Consider the following 24,909-nt stretch of genomic DNA (forward strand, 5'->3'; position numbering starts at 1 on the left):
TTCAATGCTAACACAAGTGAGCAGATTATTTTTCTTTTACCAAAATCATCCTCTCAGTTGCTAGTGCCAGCCTATCATTATTCAGATCAGTAGCTAGCTTTTGGCTGCATACTTTTGAAGCAGCTGGCTCACTCTAGATATATTTCTTAATTCTTGTCTGTTATAATAATCACACATGTTCCCAGTCTTTCCATTTCATGACAGGAAATTACCACTTAAACATAGTGGGATATATAACTGATGTTTCTCATAGATCTAAAAGCATAAAAAGCACCAGATCAATATTAAATGAAATTATATTTTTACTTCCATTCTTCATATGTGGCAGTGGAGTTGATCAAGCAGATAAATATGCTGGTATATGCAATAAGACTCCATATTTTTGGGGTGACAACCCTATCTTTGGATTGATGTGACCAAAGTGTCTCATTTAGGATGTAAAATTCACTTTCCCCACATGTTTTTACAGAGCTGCTCTGTGGGGGAAAGTTTATTTTACATGCAAAAATAAAGTTTCCAACAGAATCCACAGGAATGAGGAATTACGTAAAAAGATCTTCAGAAGTCAGAATCGGACTTCTGAAGTTCAAACCTTTACAAAAACTGGAAATCCAAAAGTCCAGACTGTGAATCTATAATTGTTGCCACAGTAATTTGCGAGAACAAAACTTAATTCATAAAGAGAACAACTCACTGCTTAAGCTAACAGAACTGGGTTTTTTGATTACTGAAGGAATATTTAGCTTCCTAGCTACCAAATGGAAATATGTATCATTTTAAAGAGCAACATGTTATCATCCTGCAGTGTCGAGCTGCAGAAAAATAGCTACTTCCTCTACTTGAACTACTCACTCTAATAATCCATATGCAATAAAACCACACTAATAGGCAAAGTCCATCCAACTCTCAGTCTTTATTAAATTTGCTTGTCAAAGTAAAGCATTTATCGCTTGCTGGCTTCTAGGAGGCTTCCCAGCTAACAAGTTTAGAGCTAATTTCAGCCCAGCAGTTTCCACAAGAAATGATGCTTTTATTAACCAGGAGTAAAAATGATGTGATGTTAAATGGTCTATTAAAATCCAACAGATGCATTTTTTTTATTATTATTATGATGTCTTTTGAGCAACAACAATTATCATCTGTGTCGCGCTGCCTAAGTTTGATAAAAACAGGAACAGTAGAAACATAAAAATAGAAAATTTAACTCCTGGGGTCAGAAATGAAGGTAGAATATTGTTATATATGACAACAAATGTGTAATTAGCTAACCTGACGCTCTGGAATCAGAACCCTAAACAGTTACAGAGTTTTTTTTTCTTACTTTCAGTCTGATCCTTTAGTGTCTGCAGAGAGCTCTCAGCCAAAGTCATGACTGATCGGCCTCCATCCATGCAGCGCAGTAACAGATACTGTACGCTGATGATGAACAGATGAAGAGGATTTTTCAGGACAGATAGAGGAAAACAGAGGAGGCAGAACATTGACAAGCAGACAGTGATGTGTCTGACTGCCTACAACCAGCTGGCTTCAGACCAAACGCTGGGGACGCTGAGGTGACTACTACTAATCAAACAAAATGTCAGAGATTCCTTTATTTTACTGTAAAAAAGTTTATTAGTGGTTGGGGTTGCATAACATTAAAAAGGCGTGATTGCTGCATTATTAATGAATGCTGCAAATGATGACATAAGTGGCTACTTATCCACATTTTCCTCACTATTGTCTGTATCTTCCCATCATCACAATGTCATCATCATTCTCATTTTTATTCACTCAACCACTTTAATCTATATTGATTATTCGCTTCAAGGGCAGTGAGTCCATCCAGCTGGATAACATCAGCCAGGCCAACGCATTCCTACACAACACCGCTTGATTCTCATCTCCTGTCAGTGGTCAGTCTGGGATTTCTCCCATTGAGCTGTAGACTCTGTTCAGACCTCCAAGTCACCATCACATAATATCATCAACATTATTGATGTGTCGTTCTACTTGTTCTCATTCAACTTGTGACTCTCCTTCGTCTTACTGTATTTGTCAGGTATGAATTTATCGAGCTGTAAATCCTGCTAGAAGACCATGTTCTACATGAAACTGTGAGCTGCAGGTGTTCATGTACGTGTTACGTTCATGGTGGGTGGAAAAAATAAGAGTAAATTTCAGCCAAAAAAAATCTCTAAAATATTATAGAAATAAAAATGTGGAAATATTTGAGTTTGAAAAGTTGGTTTTTTTTTATGAAAATTTCAGAGATTCTTTTTAGCAAATTTTCAAAATTTATTAGTCTGATTTTTCTTATATTTTTCTAGAAAATTTCTGAGATTATCCCCAAAATTTTGGAGTTTTTTGTTGGAAATTTATTTCTCTTTTTTTTTCAATCTACAATGGCCTTAATACATTGTAGTTAATGACATAAGGGACAGCACCCATAAAACACAGAGACATTTTATGGAAGGAAACAGTCCAAGCCTCTCTGAACCCAAACAGTCTGGATTCTGCTTGGTCATTCTGCCCAGAACGTCTGAACACACGATGAGAAGGAAGTGGCTTTTATACCAGCAGCAGAACTTCTAACACAGTTAAAAGTGATGCCTGGAAAAGGAAGGGTTGCACTGCACTACAGTATCCTCCTTCACTGCCTTATTGTACAGTCTGTAACCAAACGCTGCTATCTTAATATCCCAGCTTTGATTAGCTGAGTAAAAGCACCACAGAACACTAAATGGAATGTTAACTTTGATTCAGAAAAGCAGCTATTTCCATTAAAAGAATAGCCATAAATAAATGGTAACAGCTACTCATGAGCTACTTAACTATTATATAAACAATAATTTTATGCTTAGTGTGTTTAAATAATGACTTCAGCAGAACTGCCACATCTCATACACTGCTACAAGCCAAAAGCAATGTGTTTTTACCTCTAATTTGTGGTGAACAAACACAATGGCAATTAGCTAAATTCCTATTGTTAGTGGTGAACTGGTGGTATTCCACAAATGAGACCAAAACATTTGTGGGATGTTTTGGTGGTGAAACAAAGTATTTGGTCCTTTACACATTTCTCCTGATCCCAGATTTAAAATTAGACAAACACAACCTGAGTATATACAACATGCAGTTGCAAAATTATGATTTTGTTTATTAAGGGATGACAGATACCCAAACTAAACGCTTGTGATGTGAAAAAGTAATTATTCTCCTTGTTAAATCATTTAATTCAATTTAAAAATGTGTTATTGATCCCAAAGGGAAAATAAATGTTGATGTAACTCATAAAGAGATGTAGATTCTGCTGGATTCTAAACCAACCTGTACATTGTCCAGCACCATGCCGGCCATCACCATCCCCATCCCAGCCAGCAGGTAGGGGAAGAGCACCTGGAGACAGATCGCAATGGCTGACTCCTCCTCCACTTTGGGCCTCTCCTCTGGCAGCTTTTTAGGGGACGGCTGGAGAAGCTGGGATGATATGAGGTCATCTTGTGCATCTAGGATGTCTGGAAGACGAGCAGTGGGACTCCCAGCAGGACTCTTCCTATTGGATCGGGACTTTTTGTTCTTCTTCCTTTGCCGGACCTGTTGTGGTTTATCATCACCGGGCATGGCGGCTGCGGCGGTTCTGACCAGATAGGTTGGGTTGATTTAATCTAAAGGATACAGTGAGATGTCAGAGTTTGAGACAATTTTTTTATTTTTTTTTAAAGTGTCTCTCAGTCTGCTAATCTTAATTGTTAAAAACCTTTTGGACACACATATCTGTATTTTCAGCTCGTCCTTACTAAGGTTCCCAATAGCAGCATATAAACATGTCTTCCAGTCTAAAGCATTTTGCACCATCGAGGCTCACAAACTGTATTTTTTATCAAAATTGCAAAAGTTACTTTACCTACTCAACAATAAACTAAACACACAATATTTTATAGAAAAAGTCAAATGTCTTTAGAAGAGGCACCTGTAAATCATTGTAGATTAAAACCATAAAGAGTCTTGCAGGTTTGCCTGTTTTTTGTTGGGTTTTTTGTTCTTTTTTAAAGCATAAACTATATTCTAAATTTTTTGTTGACTTTGTTTCTTTTCTAGATTTTATGTGAATATTTACAGCAACAAGAACAGGACGTGGCTCACTTTATTTTACCAAATGTCATAACTCGCGTCTGCTGTTAAGTAAAAGTCACTGGATTTTTGCAGCCCTGTTTAATTCAAATCAAACTATTTACTATTAATTTAAATCAAACATAACATGGCTGATAAAAGGATATTAATGTATTTTATTCAAAAATGGAGCGGTATCAGAATTTAGCAGTTGTAAGATTTCTCCTTTAATATACATCCGGGGGTGGAAATTAAAAAGGGGCGGGCCAAGGAGGACTGAGGGATTTCATTGGATAAACCCAATGTCCGTCAATAAAATCAACCAATGGGCTGTCGCGGTCGATAAAAATTTGATTTAGTATAATTTTTTTGTTAAATTTTGACAGCGTAGGGCCGCCCGATAAGGACATTATGTACATCAGTCTGGATTCCAGACGGCCAGTCCTCCCCTGGACAGAAGTTCAAACTGAATGCAACTTTTTTTTTTTTTCTTTTTCTGTTCAAATTGTCAACCCGCCACAGTGGCGGTGCGTTGCTCCAATTTACACTCCACTTCATACTTTTACCCGCATTTGGCCAGTGGCGGCTGCTAATCTCCACCCCGGTATACATCCCTGGTTTGGACGTTGCCTAACGCTAGCAACGCTGCTACGCCTTGAGTCAAAATTCACTCAAAACTCACTCAAAATTCAGATTAATTTCACAAAAAATAACAAAACAAAAAAAACACTGTTTCCCTTTTTGTTCTTCCGGGCCTGAAAAGTTCTGCTTGGTCCGTTTCATTCTGCTCATCTAATGCGGGATGAGCAGAAATCTGTCACAAAAATCTTACCTGATTTCTATAAAATAGAATTAAAGCTGAGAAAACTACTGATGTTTTGATATGTGAGATAAGCATTTAACTAGATTATATTAGAATAGTAAACCAATATATTGACCAGATGTTGAAACTGGCCAATTTTGTCTTGACTGGCTGACTGATGATCGACAAGCCAAATACTGAAAAAAATGATATTATATTTGTTGATTTATTAAATCTATCAAACCTAAAATCCCTGGATATTTATGGTCCATGAGTGTGTTGACTAACGTCAGGAACGTTTTTTTTAGTTTAAAGAATGAAATAAAGTTTAGAGAGATATGCTTTGATGTATACATTGCAATCCCTTCAGTTTTGATCGGATTAAAAAGCTACTTTTCCATTATCAAAAATAACTATTTGTCTTTTATGACGTCAAATTATTTCAAAATGGTCCAAATCAAAATCAGGTAGATCAGATGATCTTCAGGAAAAACAAAAAGCAGCGTCAGCTAAATCAGCTTTCAGCAGAAAAAGGCTGATCGGTGCATGTTTTCCCCCCGATTAGCTGAAAGCAACAATCAAAGTTTTGCAATGGCCTAGTCAAAATTAGGACCTCATCCTGATTGAGATGTTGTCTCAGACCATTATGATATCTGTGCATGAAGGAATTCCTGAAAACCTGAATGAAAAAAAAATCCTCCACCATGAAGAGGGATTCTAAAAGTCAAACAGAACACTTTTGACTTTCTCAATTTAATTATAAACGAATGCTTTAAAATACCGATTTAACACCTGCATTTCCTGTATTTGTGTTGAATTGAAACCTGGTATAGATGCGTTAACGTTCCTAAAGCCAGAGTTATCCTTTGTTGACTCGTTCAAGCTGCCTGAAGAGGCGGAATAAAAACAGCAGTACACACACACGTCCACACGGAGTCGCAGCGCCTCCCGCGGTGTCCCGAAAACTCCTGTAACACCGCGAAAGCTTTGAAGATTTCCTCGCGTGAACGTTTTCTGTTTTCGCACATTCCTTCATTGGAAGCTGCCGTGTGTACATCCCATAATGCATCTGTCACAGTAACCACGGTTACACAGCCAGGCGCCCTCTGGTTGGAGCAGATGTGGTGGAGTGAACATTTGTTCGGCAACGCGTCGAGTCAGCGGGTCAGTTAATGTATGGCAAGCCAATTTATCATATAACTGCATGTTTACTTCTGTACTCTTCACAGATCCCTGGGCTTTTTAAATAAAAAATGTAAACAACATTTAAATAAAACAGAATTAACTTCACTTGTAAGATTTAGGACACACATTTCTATTTGTTGCACAACTGCAGATATTCTAACTTTGCTTTTTGTTATAGTATTTTTGCTGTGTGCATTTTGGTGTTTTCTATTTGTTGCAGGTACACTCTGAGTTTCCCCATTTTTGGCACCATTTTAAATGTCCCATATAAAAACCTAAAATATAATTTAAAATATAAAGAATAGCATTCAGCACAAATAGGCATGCCCACTAGTCATAGCTTCTTAGAAATGTTTACAAATGGAATAATGACGTGGCACTTCTAATTCAGAAAAATATGTTTTAATGAACTGTAGCTGATGCAACTGCATTTTAAATATTCTGAATGTTATTTTTGTAATAAATCAGTTGAGCCCTGAACTACACACAGGATGCATTTTGCAGGAACCATGGTTGGTTTAAAGAATACGACCATGTGGGTTGATGTAACTGAAATAAAGATAATTAATATAAATCTATATATTCTAGCATATGCTGCAGATATGTGTTACCTTTATTTTAGTCATTGAATCTTGATTCTATATCTGGAGATTAAAACCTAATGCACATAACTGACTAAAGTCATTTTCCTAGTGCAATTAATTTTTGATATCTTAAGATATCAACAACATCTTTACTGATTACATGCTAAAATAGTTAGACTTTTTAAGGATATCTTATTTTCTCCATAAAACAATCATATACACTGCCTGGCCAAAAAAAAAGTCGCCACCTGGATTTAACTAAGCAAATAGGTACAAGCCTCCTATTGGATAAGTACTACATAGGCGATTATCAACATTGTGTGCCCAAAGAATGAGGTCAGCTGACTACCTGAATGTACTGAATGACCAGGTTATTCCATCAATGGATTTTGTCTTGCCAAATGGAACGGGCATATTCCAAGATGACAATGCCAGGATTCATCAGGCTCACATTGTGAAAGAGTGGTTCAGGGAGCATGAGACATCTTTTTCACACATGGATTGGCCACCACAGAGTCCAGACCTTAACCCCATTGAGAATCTTTGGGATGTGCTGGAGAAGGCTTTGCGCAGTGGTCAGACTCTCCCATCATCAATACAAGATCTTGGTGAAAGATTAATGCAACACTGGATGGAAATAAATCTTGTGACACTGCAGAAGCTTATTGAAACAATGCCACAGCGAATGCGGGCTGTAATCAAAGATAAAGGCGGTCCAACAAAATATTAGAGAGTGTGACCATTTTTTGGTGGCGACTTTTTTTTTGGCCAGGCAGTGTACATAAATATCAATTGGATAGATTTAATTTGGGTTTGTACACCAAGATTAATTCTACAACTAATACAGTATGTTCCAAAAATACTACGGCAATACAAGGGTGGTTTTATTATGTACTCTAATAGGTTACCATATGGGAATGTCCTGCCAAAGACGGGCTTCACAGTTCAAATCCAAGAATGTACGTGCACCTCGACCACAATGAGTAAAACAAACACTTTAAAATGCCAACAATGTCGTTTTAAATGAGAGCACCTATAAATGAGAGCACGGCGTTCAGTTTGCTGCCTCCTGCCGAGGTCGACGCAAAACCTTCCCATGATTGAGGTATTGAGCAACCCTGTTCTAGAGTATAGAGGGTCACACAAAACCTTTTGGCGAACCTTGACTTTGACATATGTGGTTTAGGGTAATTTAGTGGTAACACTGCTGTCACTTTAAGCATATGAACTGTTTTGGCACACATTTATAGTGACCTATAGGCTACAGCCTTATTGTGAACCCCATGGTTGGGTTCTGTGTTGGTCAGTAGAAACCACTGATCTTATCGGCAGGAACTGCAATGATTGAATTCTCCAATGACGTGTTTGCATGTAGTATTGTACATTACCTAACCCTGCTTGCTGCAGTGACACTGCTCTCAGACTGTAACACAACGCTCACTCAACATGCGTTCAACAACAAACTTTCACTACTTCTACCGCACACTGGAAAAAATCGAGGATACACCTCCGAACACAGAAATCCATCATACAGTTTTCCTTTAGCTGGAGCTGTTCTGCTGTTATTGATTAGTCCTACCGTTTGTCTTCAGGCTTAGCTCGTCAAACGGAGTCCGTTCACCGCCGTAGTATGTCCAAGCTCCCAGAAATAACTCTCCTATGTTGTGTGTGTGTTTCTGTATCTAAATTAAGGCTATCTGTACGACCTAATTTTCTCGTATACGTTTGTATGATAGGCCCTTGGTGTGTGCATGGGCAGCATATGAGGCAGAGTGCATGCATCATAGGGCACCGTCTTAAATTACATGGCATTAGCAGATAAGGTTATCCCCCGGCCCTGCTGTCTCCTTCCATCTCTTGTATGCAGGCTGATGGCAGCAGGCAGCTGGAACACTTCACTCTTTTATTCATTAAAACTTTAGGACAAAGAGTAGATTGCTTGGAATTTGAAAAAGGGACATAATTATCTTGCATGAATAATGATCACCCCATCTAGCATACTGAACTACTTTATATTCAGGTAGAAAAAGCTTGGCAAGTTACCCAGGCAATCGGCTTTCTACACAATTCTCATCCCCTTTCAGTGCTTCATCTAGATTTTCTCCCATTAAAATGTATTTCTCTGGAAGAATTTCTAATCTCTCCAATCAGCGACCAAAAGGAGAAGTTGGGTAGTCTGCCTGGCAGCAGAGGAAGTGAACAAAGCCATCCAGTCTGTAGCCACGTGTCCAAATATTGAATTAACATTTAAAACCAACTCGTTTGGCTCGGCTCTTCTCTCTTTTCAATGGGGGAATAGTTGTTTCCGGTAAGCTTCATAGCATCAAACTGATGCATTGCATACATCACAGGCAAACTTCAGCGACTACGTAGCATTTCAAACTTTAACAGAGCCCTTGCCTCCAGGAAGCAGTCGTTTCTACAGGGCTCCCTCAGTGTATGATAAGCCTGGCAGCCAGCCTTATTACTGCGCCCCTCACCATTTTAATATTTACCTTTCATAAAACTTTGTAGTTGGTATTGTTAATAATGTCTTCCAATAACACATAATATCCTGTCAACTTTAAAGATTTTTTTTCAACTCAAAGACATGGTGGATGTCAGCTGGATGACCCTAGCATCCCTATGGTAAGTTTTCTGCTGGTAAATCTAGTTTCTCAGTAGCCAAAGGCCCGGACTCTCTGTAGAAGCGATTTTACCAGGCTACCAGTAAATGCTTGTCTATTCGTTTCAAGAAGTTTTCACTTTGTGACACCGGTATTGGGACAAAAAAACAAAAATGGTGTTGTGCTGAGTTAGCTTTCTGCCATGCATGGTGCTTTACATGTAGGCCAAAAGTATGAGGGCCTGTTTAGGACAAAAACTATGTTTTGTCTCTCACACACTACTAAAGACTCATACACACAGTGTAAGTGGCGTTTAGCTCAAGGTTGATCCGATTTATGAACGCTAATTTTGGCTAGTCGTTCTCTACCGCTCCCTCCTCAAGCGCTCTGAGGTTCACTTACTTAGAGCCTAAGGGAACCTCCGAGCGCTGGAGGGGGAGCGGAGCTAACGCTGGAGCAAGACTTCATAAGTAGGTCTGTCATGATAACAAATTTTGTTGAGCGATTAATTGTCTCAAAAAATATTGCGATAAACGATAATATTGTTTGAAAACAATTTTAAACTGATGTAATGGTAATGACATAATAATGCAAGAGATCTCCTGCCAAAAATAAATATCCTTTATTTTCAAAAGAACATTTAACACTGGAACTGGTAAACAACAGTGGAATTAAAAACTACATTCAACCAAAAGATTATAGATTATGAAGTATGTATACTATATTGCCCTTCAATAATCCTTAGATTTAGATAGAGAAGATATCTGACTACCTCATGCAATAGTTCACACTACATCATTTTTTCCCTTATGACAATCTTAGAACGTCCAACGTTTAAAGATTGGACTTGCTATAATCGAAACCGATCATACTGTAGTGTGAGGTCTGTTCTGACTGATCGGGTCCAGTCGGTAGAACGTCGTGGCCTCTCCCATCTAAATCAGGCATATTCAACATGTTGAATTGTCTTGGCCGGTTTAACACTGCAGCGTTTGGGGTTTTCCCAGACTGGGAGCGAGAACACAGCCTGTTGAATGTGACGAGTAACCAATCAGACAGTACGGATCCCCCTCTGCGCTTTCTGAGGGGAAAACACGGAGGGGAATCCCAAACAGCTGACACGGCCACATATCATCTCCGATGTCCAGCGGACATCGGAGATGATATGTGGAAATATTAATGTTTATTCAACATTTCGTGCAAAGAATATAGAAATGACAAGGGGAGGAGTTGGAGCGAAATTGCTACCGCAGTTGATTCCGGTAACTTTTCAGCTGTTCATTGTTAACGTGGCATAAATAGGTTATAATGGTTTTCATTCAGTCAGGACTTTATGCTGACACTAGCCACATGCATTGCAGGTAGATTGTGGTAAAAAATTGATTAAAGCCTGGTTTTAAAATTAGTGGACTTGTAGAGGGCACAATTGAACCCATTAGACCTACTACGATTTTTGTCGGCTAATGTGTGGTCTCTCAGGTTTTGAAAATAGGCCGACGATCGGCCGACAATTCTAAAATCGTGTAGCGTGAACTGGGCATTATGCTAAGGAAATGAGGAAGGTAGGGGTCAGTGGAGAGCACCGGAGTTGAGCCTTTTTTCATCCAGTGTCATCAATAGAAAGAGAAAAAGGCAGGAAGAAACGATAAAACCGATAAATTAAAATGAGGTCTATAATTTTCATTTATCGTGCGATTAATTGATTTATTGTTTATGGCGACAGGCCTTATCTTAATAACTTATCTTAGGCCTTATCTTAACTTAATTTATGAGTCATAAGTGCATCTCCAGTACAAGAACCAAACATGACGAAGCAGCATTCAGCTTCTATGCATCACAAATCTAGAACAAATGTATGGAAAATGGTAAAACTGCCAAAGCACTGAGTTCCTCTAAATCTAGAGTAATAACCCTCCTGTTTAGAGTTGCTTTTGTACCATAATAAACGAAACACTAACCAACATTTTGAATGTAACGTTTCAATTGTTGATTTTTGTGTTTTTATGACGTAAAGCACTTTGAATGATCTTGTTGCTGAAATATGATGCACAAATTTGATTTGACATGTGCGCAGTCCTCCACATGTTGCTTTCCAAAACTTTGGATTCCTTTTACAAGGGCATAAATATGGCAAACCCATTTTGCCATATTGACCAAAGCTTGTGTGGTCAAATAAATCATTGTAGATACATAAAGCAAAAAAAAAAAAAGTCTAGCAAGATTGCTTTAGAATAAGGTAGGCCCAGTTTCTATATTATTATTATTATTATTTTTATTATTGAAGCAACTGAATAATTGTGGTTTTAGATGTTCTAAAATTAAGATGCATGTGAAACCTCTGTTGCCCTGTTTTAAATCTTCTACCTCCAGAAACAGTGGCATGTCAGTTTCACTTACTAGCAATGCACAACTCCACCACTAGATGTCAGCATAGATTAAACAGTATCTGGAACAGACGTCAGAGTTCAAATAAAGCCTTTGCTTTTCTAGGCTCGCTGCTCACTGCCACAGTCAAAACAAAGAAGCTTTTAGAAACACACACATCCTGTTGGACATGGTGAGCAAGACAAGTTGTTTTTCAAGTTGTTTGAGGTAAAAAAGTAAAATAAAATCAGGCGTTATGAGTCTTTGCAGCCTTTAGCCTGTCTGGTACAGGCTATAAGTATGGCTCGTATTTACTTTAGGTTTTACAGTAACATGAGCCATGCTGTAGTTGGAGAATCCTTCATCTGTCATTGTGAAGTTGGAAAGCTCCTGGAGCTTATAAAGATCCGCTATAAAGTCCCATAAAGTTGACTTTTCAGCTTCTATCGGCTATAATCAAAACCAGGACCGGCTCCGTCAGCCTATAGATTCTGTGTTGTGTGCAAGTGTAAGTGGTTTTCTTTATGCACAGTATAACATTTGTGGGTTTCCTTGGTCTCAGATTATAATGGCCGGGTTAGATTTGGCATTTTCTTCGCCTTAAATAATCTTTTCTTGAAAACACAATGCAGACACAATGCAGAGGCATGCTTGGACAAACACACTGGAAAAAACACTTTTATATCTGTTGTTACAAGAAAACTAAGTTTCACCTTCAAGAAAAAATAAATAAAATAAATATAGGGAAGCCTCTGATCTTAGGTAAAGATTTCAGGATAGAATGAACATTAGGGGACTAGTAATGCTGTCAAACTGGAAAGCAAAAACACAGAATGGCAGGCTGCCACCTGGAAAGGCAAACAGTCGAAGACTAAGACGTATCAGCAGACAGGTCCAACCAGATGAGCAGCAGACTTAACAAAAAAGGAATAACAATATCGTTGTTAATAAGTTTTGTACCTAAAATTACACTAATCAGTCTTGCGAATCTGAACAGAGTATCACTTCAACAGTTTTAACATTGGGTCAAAAACTGGGACTTGGTCAGTTTAGAGAAAAGACTATAAAGAGCCTCATCAGCTTCACTTCACTGGTAAACTCTAATAACGTGCAGATTATTTATGTAAAGTTTTCTGAAAAGGCTTTCTACAAAATTATGGAAATTAAAGAACATTTATAAGATCAGACACTGACGTGGGACGACAAACTCACTCGTCCATGCTTTTATGGATGGACTTTGTTTTGTCTGCTGTAGTACAGCCATGTTGGAAAAGGAATGTGTCATTCACAAGCAACAGTCACCCTTATTAATTAATGAAGTTTATTTGCAAAGCACATTTCAGCAACAGCAGGTCAAGGCGCTTTACGTAGTGAAAACATAAAAAAAACATCATAAACAAATCATACAATCAACAGCTGTGAAAACCAATAACAGACTTTTGTCAAGTGCTGTCACTAAAATCAATACATGTTGGTCAATGTTCCATTTATCATTCAACAAAAGCAACTCCAAACAAGGTTTTAGCCTTGATTTAATGGAACTCTGTGTGTCAGCTGTTTTGAAATTTTCTGGAACTTTGTTCCAGATTTGTAGTGCATAGAAGCTGAATGCTGATTCTCCATGTTTGGTTCTGGTTCCGGGGATGAAAGCAGAACCAGAAGACCTGAGGGGTCTGGAAGGTTGATACAACAGCAGATCTTTAAGACAATCAGTGTTTCATAAACTAGCAACAGTATTTTAAAATCTATTGTCTGAGCTACAGGGAGCCAGTGGAAGAACTTCACAAATGGATGATGTTCTCTATCCTCCTGGTTTTAGTCAGAATTCCAGCAGCTGCAGCTGGCCCATTGATTTGTTAGGCAGACCTGTGAAGACATTGCTGCAGTATTAATGTGACTAAAGATAAATGCATGGATGAGTTTCTCTAGATCTTGCTGAGTCATTAGTCCTCTAATCCTGGAGATGTTCTTCAGGTGATAGAAGGCCGGCTTTGTAGCTGTCTTTATGTAGCCCTGAAGGTTCAGGTCTTATGTGTTTTTTTAAATTGAAAGACAAACTCAGTATGTTGGATCAAATCCATACATCAACCCTGTTAGAATAAATTAACTCACGACGAGCTTTACCTATACATTATGAACTAATTTGGTTCTCCAACTGTTTTAGATTTGCTTTTTTAAGAGTATAGAGGAAATATTTAATTAATGGAGAATTTCACTACATGGAATAAATGCAAACCTTTAACTAAGCCACATATAGTAATCAGTACAGTAAACAGTGTAACATTTCAAACTGACCAATCTAGGACCAACATGACATCATTCCTATTTTCCTTTTTGCTTATTTTTATTACACTATGTTCAAAGGCATAAAGTTAAACTGGTTTGCTTCCTGGCAGAATAGTTTAATTCAATCGAAAAGTTTTTTCTTGGAAGAGCAGTACTTTCTTGCCAATCAATCTTAAAATCCAATATGGCTCTTTTGCTTCTAGAACATGGTGATGTCTACAACAATAAGCTATGTCTTTGTACTGTTGTCACAATCTTCATCTAAAAACATCTTACTATCTGACAGTAAACTAGTTTTTACAGAGTTTCCATAAATTTCACAGAAATATGTTTTTCATGTTTCTTACTGTGAGCCGCCTCATAACTGACACAGCAATAGGCAAATCACCAGTTTTCAACCTTAAAAGTGGAACCTGTTTATTTGTCAATCTAAAACCAAGTGGTCTGCTGCCAATTGTTTGACAATAATGCAGAAGCACGCAAGTGTCATTGTTATCTTCCACTGAAAAATAAGGCACATCAAAATTTGTTTAAGTGTTCCTCCATCTTTAAAGCAATTTATTTTCACAAACATGTTTGCAAAATCATTATTAAAAGAAGAAGACTCTGTACCTCCACAGTTTGTTGTAAATTGCTTGAATCTGCCTCAGAGCACAAGCAAAAACTGTTGTAAAGATGAAACTGAGAAGATCGTGCCATTATTCACAGCGAAACGACTTCTGTATGGTCATAGGCTGAAAGGTCACTCAAAGAGGAAGAAGCCATGACTCAAAAAGCAGCAGCTAGATTACAGTTTGAAAAATGCTCTCCAGGATAAAGACCTGACTTCTGGAAACATCACATTTGGTCGGAGTAAACTAAAATAGTTAGTATTTCTATTAGAAGACAAAGGGAGAATTCTGAGAACATCATCTGAATTTTAAAGTAAGGGGATGCTAAAATAATGTTGTGTGGGTGTTTTGCAGAAGGAAGGACTGGTGCACTACTCTAATTCAAGATATTACCCATGGAGTTGAAGCCTATTTGGTCTATTTTGTCCTCCAAATAGGTAATGACCCAATCCAAACCACTCAGTTACTAAAAGTGGATTAGGGACAACACTGTTTTGGAGCAATGATCACAAAGTCTGGATCTCAAAATGCAGAACTAAACAGATGTCTGAGCAAGGCAGGCTGTAACCAAGATGAAGTTCTAGTTCTGTCAGGAGAATTGGGCCAGGAACTTTGGAAAGCTTATAGAGGGAGTCATATAGTTCAAAAGTCAAATCTATCAAAAACAACTGACATATTTTTGGAAGTCTACCTTTTAATTATGATAAAAGGAAACGTAAAACAAATCGGAAACGTAAAACAAATCACTTTATGTTTCCTAAAATACAGGAAATACATAATACAGGAAAAGCTGAAGTCAGGCAGTAAAAGTACATATGTGGCTTCAGTTTTCTTTGTTCTATATTTACTTCCTTGTGACCACCAGAAGGAAGAAAAAAGAAGTCCTGCTCCTCTGGAAAGGACGTTTCTCGGTTTCTTGGTGCTCGTATGTTAAGTGCCGTGGATGTTAGGTAACTGTGGCCTTGTGTAGGGAAATCATCATGGAAACTTGTAATGCAGCTATAAATAAATTCTCCTGCACTCTGTTGCCAGCCACGCTGTGGGTCCCAGCTAGATGTATAATGCCATGTTCTAGCTGCTATTTTAACTATCTACTTGTCTGTCTGCATATTTGTCTGTCATTCAGCGGATGAACATGTGGCTCTTCCACTAAGTGGTTGCACAGTTTGCGTCCAGAATCATTTTACAGGAGAGGCACATTGCGGTTCACGTGCGCTGATACGGTATAGATTGTCAAACATCATGTGGACGACACATTTTGCGGTTTACTTTGGGGCACCTGTTGCAGCTCACATTGATGGCCTTGTGCCACAACCGTTTCACCCACTTTATCAGGGCCCAGCTGACCCAGTACAAACATACACAAAGTGCAAAGCGAAGATGGTAGAGAAACCTAAAAAAACTACATTTATTCATCAAAATCATAAACATTTGTGTATGTTTCATTATCCTCATTACCCCATAGCAACAAGAATAAAACACTAACTGCTATTTCCATCATTCACATCATTAAAAGTTTGATTTTCCCCGATCACTAACGTTTGGCTGTGACGTATGTGATGCGTTAGCTCCATGATGCTTACCGGAAATTGAGTGAGCTGTAAACAACCCCATGGGGAGTAGCGCCATGACATCTTTGTCGGCAATAAGCTACATTCCTCCTGCTCCAACTTTAATTACTCAGTATTTGGAGGCGTGGCCAACACAAGCTGAATGGCTTCCTTCGCTGCCATTGCTAAAACCACAGGCAGACTGCAATTCTAAAAAAAATCAATGTGAGTCGTTCACAACTTCTTCTGTTTGCTGTTTGGCCTGGAGAAATCCAGGTCTATGGGAGAAATGCCAGACATAACACTGAAAGGAGATGGGAATGGAGTGGACCTGCGTAGAAAGGCAGTGGCCAGGATACTACCTACACTGTCCTCAGTGAGACTTTTCCTCCGCTCCTCATAGGAGAACCAATCTCAGGTCAAAGCATATTCATAGTCCATCCTTCAATTATGGTTTGGGAAATACTCTGACTTCCATACCTTCCATACATTATCTCTAAGATCCGTGCCACATTGCGGGGGAAACTTAAATAAAGTTGCATAGATTCAGGATTTAGTCATGATCCATATTTCCTGACATCATCTATGTTCCAAACATCCAATAATGATGTTTGGAACATAGATGAAACTGTAACCTGAAGGCTTCCTCACAACGGTCATCAAACTTGTCACTATCATTTCCTTACCCGTTCAATTAGTGATGTTTTTAAAACGATCAAAAAATGTATTCAGACTGAGCCTTTAATGCTCCACAGTGTGACTGATAATCAGAATCACATGTGGGCCCTGTTGGCAGCATCCAGTATGTACTGTATGTGCATATGTAAGCACAGTGGCCATGAGCGTCGGCTTTCACTAAACGGCTTCAGATGGAACATGTGTTGATGTGTTGCTGTCGAGGTTCAGCGCTAATAAAGTCACTTGTTGCATAATCATATGGAGCCTTACAGTGCAACTGCAGCTCATAGAAACAAGTTCTAGTAACGTTTTTGTGCTTTTAAACTGTTTATCGACTTCAGATTTCTTATTCCTATAGAGGCTGCAGGATTAGGTGGTTCTTAGAACATTGAAACAAGAAAGACCCGGGAACAAAAACAGCCTGGGGTGTATTTTTATGAAGTTTGGATGTCGACCTGTGAGATAGTTCTTTGTTAATTGTGTAGTTAAAATGCAGGACAATGTGTTTTTTCCTTCAGTGTTACTTATTAAACACTACAGTACATCTACAGATTAAGACAAAATAATTTAGTTTAAATTATTTATTATACTTTTTATAGTTGTATTGTAGTTTCCTTGTTTTGTATCTAAAGTGTATACTAATTGTATTTATGGTACTGATAAAATTTGTGTAGTTGAGTCATTTTAACCTTGTTTGTGTAATTGTTGTTTGTTTTTACTCATTGTCTGGGGACAAATTTTCAACCTTTGAAACTCAGAAAATTTCCAAAAGTGGAACATTTTCTGCTTTGGGAGCTCAGAATTTTCAAAAATGTATTGTTAGCACATTTCTGAGACTGATCTCAAAATTTGAGGTTTTTTTTGCACAAATGTTTGACTTTTGGAGGTCAGAAATTTTCTTGTTTATTCTAGAAAAGATAAACATGTTTTGCCAGAAATTTACTCCCCCATTCTGTTTTTCTATCTACAATGGTACTAATACGCCATTGTATAATAAAAAATATCAAATGAACACAATACTTTAAAAAAATTAAGAAAAGGAAAGTAAAGTAAGTTAATAGAGGGACATTTAGTCAGCATTACCTCAGCATTACAGCTGAAAGTACCACAGCCAAACAGAATGTCAGACCAGATGCGTCTTCTATGTAGAAAAAAAAACAAAAAACAGGAAAGACATAAAGTTAAAAGATTAAATAACGACAAATAATGTAAATTGGAGATTAGTAGAAGAAGAAATTAAGGACACAAACTAACATACTGATTTGCAATTTTCGACCCAGTATTTGGTTAAAATGATTCAATTTATGTTCCCACATACATGTTTGGGTTGAAGAAATAATCCAGTATCCTAGCTTCTCAACTTTAACACTATGACAGGTTCCTGAAGGTCCATGTTGATTCAAAGCATCTTGTTTTCTGTATCTATACCCAAATTTCTCCCCGGTTACATTTTTTGTTTTCATTTTAAAAACAAAATTACAATCCAGATATTAAGCAGCTCAATAATCCACCATCTGCTACGAGGCTTAAAAGGGAGGACTGAACAGCTGAGGTCACAGGTTCAAACAGCAGAGCCAAAGTCTGCTGCTCAGCATTTTCAGAGTTCATGTGGGGCATGGAGGTCACGAGGCTTCCACAGCGAGGCTTAAAGTGTTGGTGTGGTCGGGTCTGGTACGTGAGAAGGATTAACTGACGACATGGCTGCATCACTTGGATACACACACTGGGCACTGACCTTGGAAGCCAAGTGGTCAGAGAGCTCTGCAGTAGCTTATTAACCAGGTGTTTGGAAATATTAGGTCAAACCAGTGGGTCGAGATAGGAACAGAAGGCGAAAAATTAACACAGAGTCAGAGAAATCAAAGACCATTCGCCAGTAAACGTCATCTTTTTATTTTTGGAAAATAGTAGAATTGACAGAAAATGATAAAATAGCATCAAAAATGCTAAGAGAACTATCAAGGGCTTCCATGACCTCTCTTAGGTGCTGCTATTTTTTTTTTTATTGAATTCTATGATATTCTAAATTACATATTATATTTATATCTGACACTTCGTCATTATTTAATAGTTTTCCAGAAGAAATAAATCAATAAACCAGTGGTGAGTTGTGTGAACTCTCAAAAATCCACTAATAAGTAAAATATCACTACTAAATTCCGATGGCTTTGTAATTAAAGCAGTTATGATAAGTTCTGCCTGTGGAGGCCACCAATAAGTGTTGGGTTGTACAGCTAAAAAAGATCACAGATCAATAGCTGTTCTGTTATTTCTTTATTGTTCTTTTTCCACTAAGTACCTAAAATAGCGGGTATTTCTACTCAAACAATGTCAAAGTGTTCTGGCACCGGCTTTATCAATCAGGACGTTCATATATTCCACAAATTGTACAGTAAACTTTTTTACTAACTTCTAACCTCTGAATAAGACCAATTCAGTTCGGTCAGTAGGACTTTATGAAAAGAAGGCCAAATAATTACATGTAGTTGTTGAACATGCAGCAATTCCTCATCCTGAGCAGGCAATAAGAAGAAATTAGTGTTTAAAGAATAACTTGAATTGAAATTTTAATGTCTTTTTTCCAAACTTACTATGATGTTGGGTCAAGACAAACAAAAAATAACTTTTTCTTTCTACTACAGAGGAAACTTGATGATTTTTACTTTGATGCATAGCTTTTTACAGACAAAAATATTCTGTTTATAGTTTGCTTGCAAATATAACGTTGGATCTTGCTTTTAATAGGAAATATCCCCTCACTGCTGAACTGAGTGCCAAGAATGTTGTCACTCTGCTGCCCTAGGATACTTCAGAAAGGTTGATTACAACCAGCAGTGGCCTTACATAATGAAGTGAGGAGAGTCTTTGATTCCACACAGACTCAGCCGCCTGCTGCGAGCAAAGGGAAGCAGGCCAGAGAACGGGGAAGGTTGTAAAATAAATAAAAAACAATAACCGATCCTTCCTGAAGCTGTGATCACTGAGGTCTTCCAAAACAGTGCAGCAGCTGCACAGCAGTGAGGGCTCATGTCGTTATGTTCTTGGAATGCCATCTTCAAATCTAACTTTAAAACTTTCATATTGCTCCTTCTGTGCTGTAAATCTGTGAGGTGCCTCAGGGGTCTGTACCTACACTTGTTTTTTTCTGTATGTTTTCTTCCTTGCTTTTTAGTTCAGGATGTAGAGGCTGCTGCAGGACCACTGCATGCTGGGATTGCTCTGGGTCTCTCTATCACAAAACCAAAAACAATGTCCACATTCCTGCCCCAAAGTCAAAGTCATTTCTGACAAGTGCTGTTCCTCATCAGTCTGTAGCATTTATAGACAGGATCTCAGTTTGTCATTGTGGAGAGAAGAATGTCTAGTTTGAAAACCCTAGAGTCTCATTTTTTTTGCTGTTTTCAGACGATATTTTGCTATTTCTGGGTTTAAATCATAATCCTCAGAGTGCACTGGAGCGGTCTACACCCGAGTGTGACGCAGCCAGGATGAAAGTAAGCTCTTGTAAGTCTGAGGCCATAGTTCTCAACTGGAAAACTGTGAATATGTTTCTTGGTTGAGTTCAGGAAACATATTCACAGTTGATGGCAAGATGCAGCAGGAGATATGAAGACGAATATTGGTCTCAACTGCAGTAACGATGGAGTTGCTCTGGTCTGTCTTTGTGAAGAAAGAGCTGAGCTGACAGGTGAGGATCTAGCTTTATCGACTCATGGACATTCCATGTCTCCACTATTGTTCAGTCATTATTCATGACTGAACAATGAAAATACCAGATAACAGCAACTGATATATCTGTCATGTAGTGCGGGTGGAGTTGGTGGTGAGGCAGACGCTGTAGACCCAGGTAGGATAAATTAATGGATTTAATGATGAATGTCCAGAATAACACAGTCCAAAATAACGGGCAGCACGGCCGAGCGGAAACCAGGGCTCGACACCGGTAGCAACCGTACAAAGGAATGGACACGGAACAACACGAACGCACATTAGACGAGGACCCGACGAGGAACAAAGAACACAGGTGGAGTTAAATACACGGGAGGGTAATCACAGAGACGAGACACACCTGGGAACAATCAAGGGGAGGACAGGACAACGAAGAGACGCAAGGACACAAAAAACTCTAAATGAACACAGAAAACACAGATCCTGACAATATCCTCCCTCCTGAGGTTCCTAGGCACTGCTGTGTTGAGGAACTCCATCAGGGAGCCAAAGAGAAACGTTGAATAGATGTCTCGTTGGGCATTTTATTGGCAGGTTCTGCAAAGAGTACATCCAAGACAAACTTTGCTGGAGGAACTATATACATCCATTTCAGTCTGGTAGCAGATTGGGATCCTAAGCTGGGATGTTAGTGGTGATGTTGGTAGTAACCAGTGGGTTGCAGGATCAAATCTCAGCTTTGTCTATCTCAGTTGCTGGCAAGACACTTCACCCGTCTTGATGGTCAGAGGTCCTGGTGGTACCCGTACACTGCAATCTCGCTTCTGTCCAACTGCCCCAGAGCAGCTGTGGCTACAATGTAGTAGCTTACCAACATCAGCGTGAGTGAATGGGTGAATGATTGAATTTAGGATAAAGCATTTTGGGGGTCCTCTAGATTTGATAAATGCTATACAAGTACAAGCCATTTATAATAGGACTTAGAGGGACGTCTAAGATTCCACACCAACAATCTTTTACCTCCGTTACCCTGATTGAATGAGAAAAAGACATGAACTGGATGGATGGATAATCTTTATGCTGATGATACTGACGTTTACCTGCCTCTGGTAAATAATAAACATTCAATCATCTATTGAATGTTGTTTCTCTGAGTCTAGTAAAATGGTCTCCAGAGGTTTTGATGATTATTTACACATTTCTAGTTTCCCTCCAAGAAAGTCTCCTTTCCTAGTCAAACTTCAGGTTATTTTTGATAATGTTTTCACAAATATAGCTAAGTGCAATCCATGTTGTCATTTAAGCAATTGGACATTGTCATATACTGTCATAAAAGTTTGATCAGTCCAAGTAATTTAGTTGTACCATAGATGATATCCACTGAAGAATAATCAAACAACTTAGGATCTATGTACTGTTAAGACATATTTGTTTTTGTAATGACAGATTAATGTTCAACACTAAGATTGTCATGCTTTTTCCTTCTGTGGTTGTGTTTTCTATAAGAAATAAAAGTGTTACCTTGAAAAAAGCCTCTCTGCTCACGTGTTCTTTGTATATTTGGTAATCTGCTTGTTTGACTCCAGGCCTGAGTACACACAATGACGTGAATAAGTGTCAGTGAACTGCTTTTTATTTTCTGCATTGACTCATGCTTTGGAAAACCTTCAAAGTGAACATGCCTGGTGAGAAGAGGGAAAGAATGAGCCGCAGTTAGTGAGTGAATGAAGGCAGAAAAACATTTCCTTGATTATTAAGCAGGAATATTATCAGATAAATCATGATGTGGGTGACTGTTGATGGTGTTATCATCAGTCAAAGCCCCACCCCGACCCTTGTTGCGTTGTTTAATGTCAAGAGTCATGGCCAAAAGTTTTTGGAACAAAAATTTGTAGACAATTTCACAAGTTTCAGATAGCAAACTAAAGAACAAATATTTAATTGCCTTGAAATGATTTATTAGCAAATATCTCAAATATTGTAGTCAGATTTTTTCACTTTTAGCAGTAGACATTTTTTTCTTCTAGTTTAGATCAGTTAGGATTATATTTTTTAATTTGCTGAAACACAGAATAATGAGAAATTTTGCAATAGAATATTTTATTACTTTTTTCAAATTCAAAAATTTACATCCACATAATTAACAAATATTTTTTATCACAAAGCAACAAAGTTACAGAAGGCTTTGCGCTTTTTCATGTAAGGAGAAACACAATTCCATTACAGTATTTAGGCAGCATAAGAAGTCAAGAAAAGGTTAAGGAATCAGGAATGACCAGAAACCTGGCAGACACATGTCTAAACCTTTATTTTTAAATTTCAAACAAAAAATCTGAGAATGTAAAGTACTTGATTTATGGAGAAAGAAAATTGAAATATGCTTTCCGTAAGGTTAATGGGACATTTCACTGCTTTGGTTCAAAAATCTCTATTTGCCAAGAAGCTTTCAGAGCTCCAGCCAAGTCCTCAGGCTTCTTCTGGAGGTAATCAGTCACAGAAAGACCAAAAATATATACCGATCAAGGTCTTCTATCAACATGTAAAACAGACATGTTTTGTAAAGTTTATCACTTTACTTTATTACTTCATTAATACTTTATTTTGACCATAGTGACACTGGCATTTCCAGTAACTGGAGAACGTAAATCCAGAATTTGTACACTAACACTGTGACTTTAATCGACCAGTTTGACATGCTGATGGAAGTCAAATTAACACAAATTAGTGAAATGAAAAGGAAAAAAATACATACACATACTGTCTTATGCATATTTTACTAGAAGTGCATATTTTGGTACCAGTCTGATACCAAGCAAATACAGAGCTAATATCACCAATATCAATACCAGTTCTGATACTTGGTATTATCTAGGTTTGACAGAACTTCTGACCTTCAGTAGGTTTTGTGGTTTGCCCTTTAAGTTATTTTGTTAAAGCCTTGGATAGAATTTGGACAGTTTATAGGTGTCAAAACAAATTTGTGGGCATTTTTTCTAAATAAAGTGCAAAGATTTATAATTTGAGAGCAAATTATTGGTGTGATCACATGTTTTATATCTTAGTGCTGATATTCATCTTTTATAAGCTGAAGAATCAAGCAATACATCAGGTACAAGCCATTAAAAAAAGTGTCAGTAGAATATTGTCTTAAACTACTTGAATGTTGCTGTCAAATCTGTTTGGACTGGGGTTTGCAAAAATCCAACTGCTGCTGCCACTTTTAAAGTTGAACAAATGCATCATTCCTAGAATTAAACATGCAAGGTCAGAATATTTAACAATTCATTGAAATGTTTTATGTGCTTCCTCAATTTTAGCCTCTTTTTTAATATTCAGGAAAAGAGTTCTAGTTTTGAAACCAACAAATCTCAACTTTGACAACCTCTTTGCTGTGAAAAGTGTATGAAGCCCCTATTGACTTTAGGGTCATTGGGACCCCAGATGGGGAGCAGATGAAGCTGTGGTATCATGTTAGGACGTAGCATAAAGTGTAAAGTTGAGTGGGCTGCACAAAACACGTGCAAACTCAGAGAGCTGGAGACATTAAAGTGTCAAATCCAATGTGTTCCAGTTATTTCTAAAAGGAAACAACATCCGTAATAACAATCTTTTTGGAAACGCTACCTTTTTGAGCCACACGTCCCAGGTTCAAGTTATACCATCCTTCATAAGCATGAAGCATGTGGAAAAGTATTTTCCCCAAACTTTTTCTGATTTACCTTTTTTTGTCATTTAAATATTTCACATAATCAAACAGATTTTAATATTAGACAAAACTAAATTAGTAAGAAAAAAGTAACCTGGCCTTGTACAAAACAAATAATCACCCCCCCCCCCCCCCCCCCCCCAATTAAACCACAAAGACACTGTGATTATCCCGAAAGACACGTGATCGATATCAATAGAAAATATGCCCAGTAGAATTTTGATAATTTCACTGAACTCCAATCCAGAACTGCAGGGGATTCTGGGGGATGTAGGCAGAGGAAAGGCTTCAACCTCTCAAGGTTCTAGCTAAGAAAGCTTCCTGGCATCAACTAAATCACTCACTCATTGGTTAGCTAGCAACAGCAGTTTCATATTGCCACCAACTTACTCAGGCGTTCTCATCTCCTTGGAGGTCCTTGCATTCTCGAGACGAATGCAAAGCGAATGTCTGCTGGACACATTCGCACACAGGTATATTTTAACAGTATGCTCAGTGATGCACTGACTTGGACAGGAAGCAGCTTACATCCAACTTCTTGTGACACCAAGCTGATAACATTGAGAATTGGCACAACAGTCACAAGGATGTGCAAGTCTCTGTGCAGCACAGAGAGTTGTGCTGTGGAGAAGAAACGAAGCTAGGAGCCCAACCAGCTCATCAAACTTGGGAGTATCAATTCGGATTATTGGTAATGCAGGAATTTATCATGAAAAGCTGGATGATGAAATTTCAATGATCTGTAGACAGAATGCACACAGTACGCCTGAGTATGA

At 38.1% G+C, this 24,909-nt stretch overlaps 1 protein-coding gene and 1 long non-coding RNA gene across 4 annotated transcripts in view; one reads left to right on the top strand and one right to left on the bottom strand.

Annotated features, from left to right (window-relative positions):
- The window catches only part of LOC116720425 (solute carrier family 41 member 3-like), a 29,882-nt gene extending 21,455 nt beyond the window's left edge, over nt 1–8,427 (bottom strand). The window contains exons 1-2 of one of the 3 annotated variants that reach the window (XM_032563691.1): nt 8,243–8,427; nt 3,310–3,647 (exon numbers count right to left, since the gene is read on the bottom strand). In XM_032563691.1, the coding sequence (XP_032419582.1) occupies nt 3,310–3,603 (294 nt within the window). In that variant the 5' untranslated portion in view covers nt 3,604–3,647; nt 8,243–8,427. Of the gene's footprint in view, nt 1–3,309; nt 3,648–5,814; nt 6,045–8,242 lie in introns of those variants that run through there. The other 2 variants (XM_032563707.1, XM_032563699.1) reach the window with 2 other exon arrangements.
- The window catches only part of LOC116720590 (uncharacterized), a 957,300-nt gene that overhangs the window by 128,533 nt on the left and 803,858 nt on the right, over nt 1–24,909 (top strand). The window lies entirely within an intron of this gene.

The sequence above is a fragment of the Xiphophorus hellerii genome, chromosome 1 (assembly GCF_003331165.1).
Source record: "Xiphophorus hellerii strain 12219 chromosome 1, Xiphophorus_hellerii-4.1, whole genome shotgun sequence".
Classification (NCBI taxonomy): domain Eukaryota; kingdom Metazoa; phylum Chordata; class Actinopteri; order Cyprinodontiformes; family Poeciliidae; genus Xiphophorus; species Xiphophorus hellerii.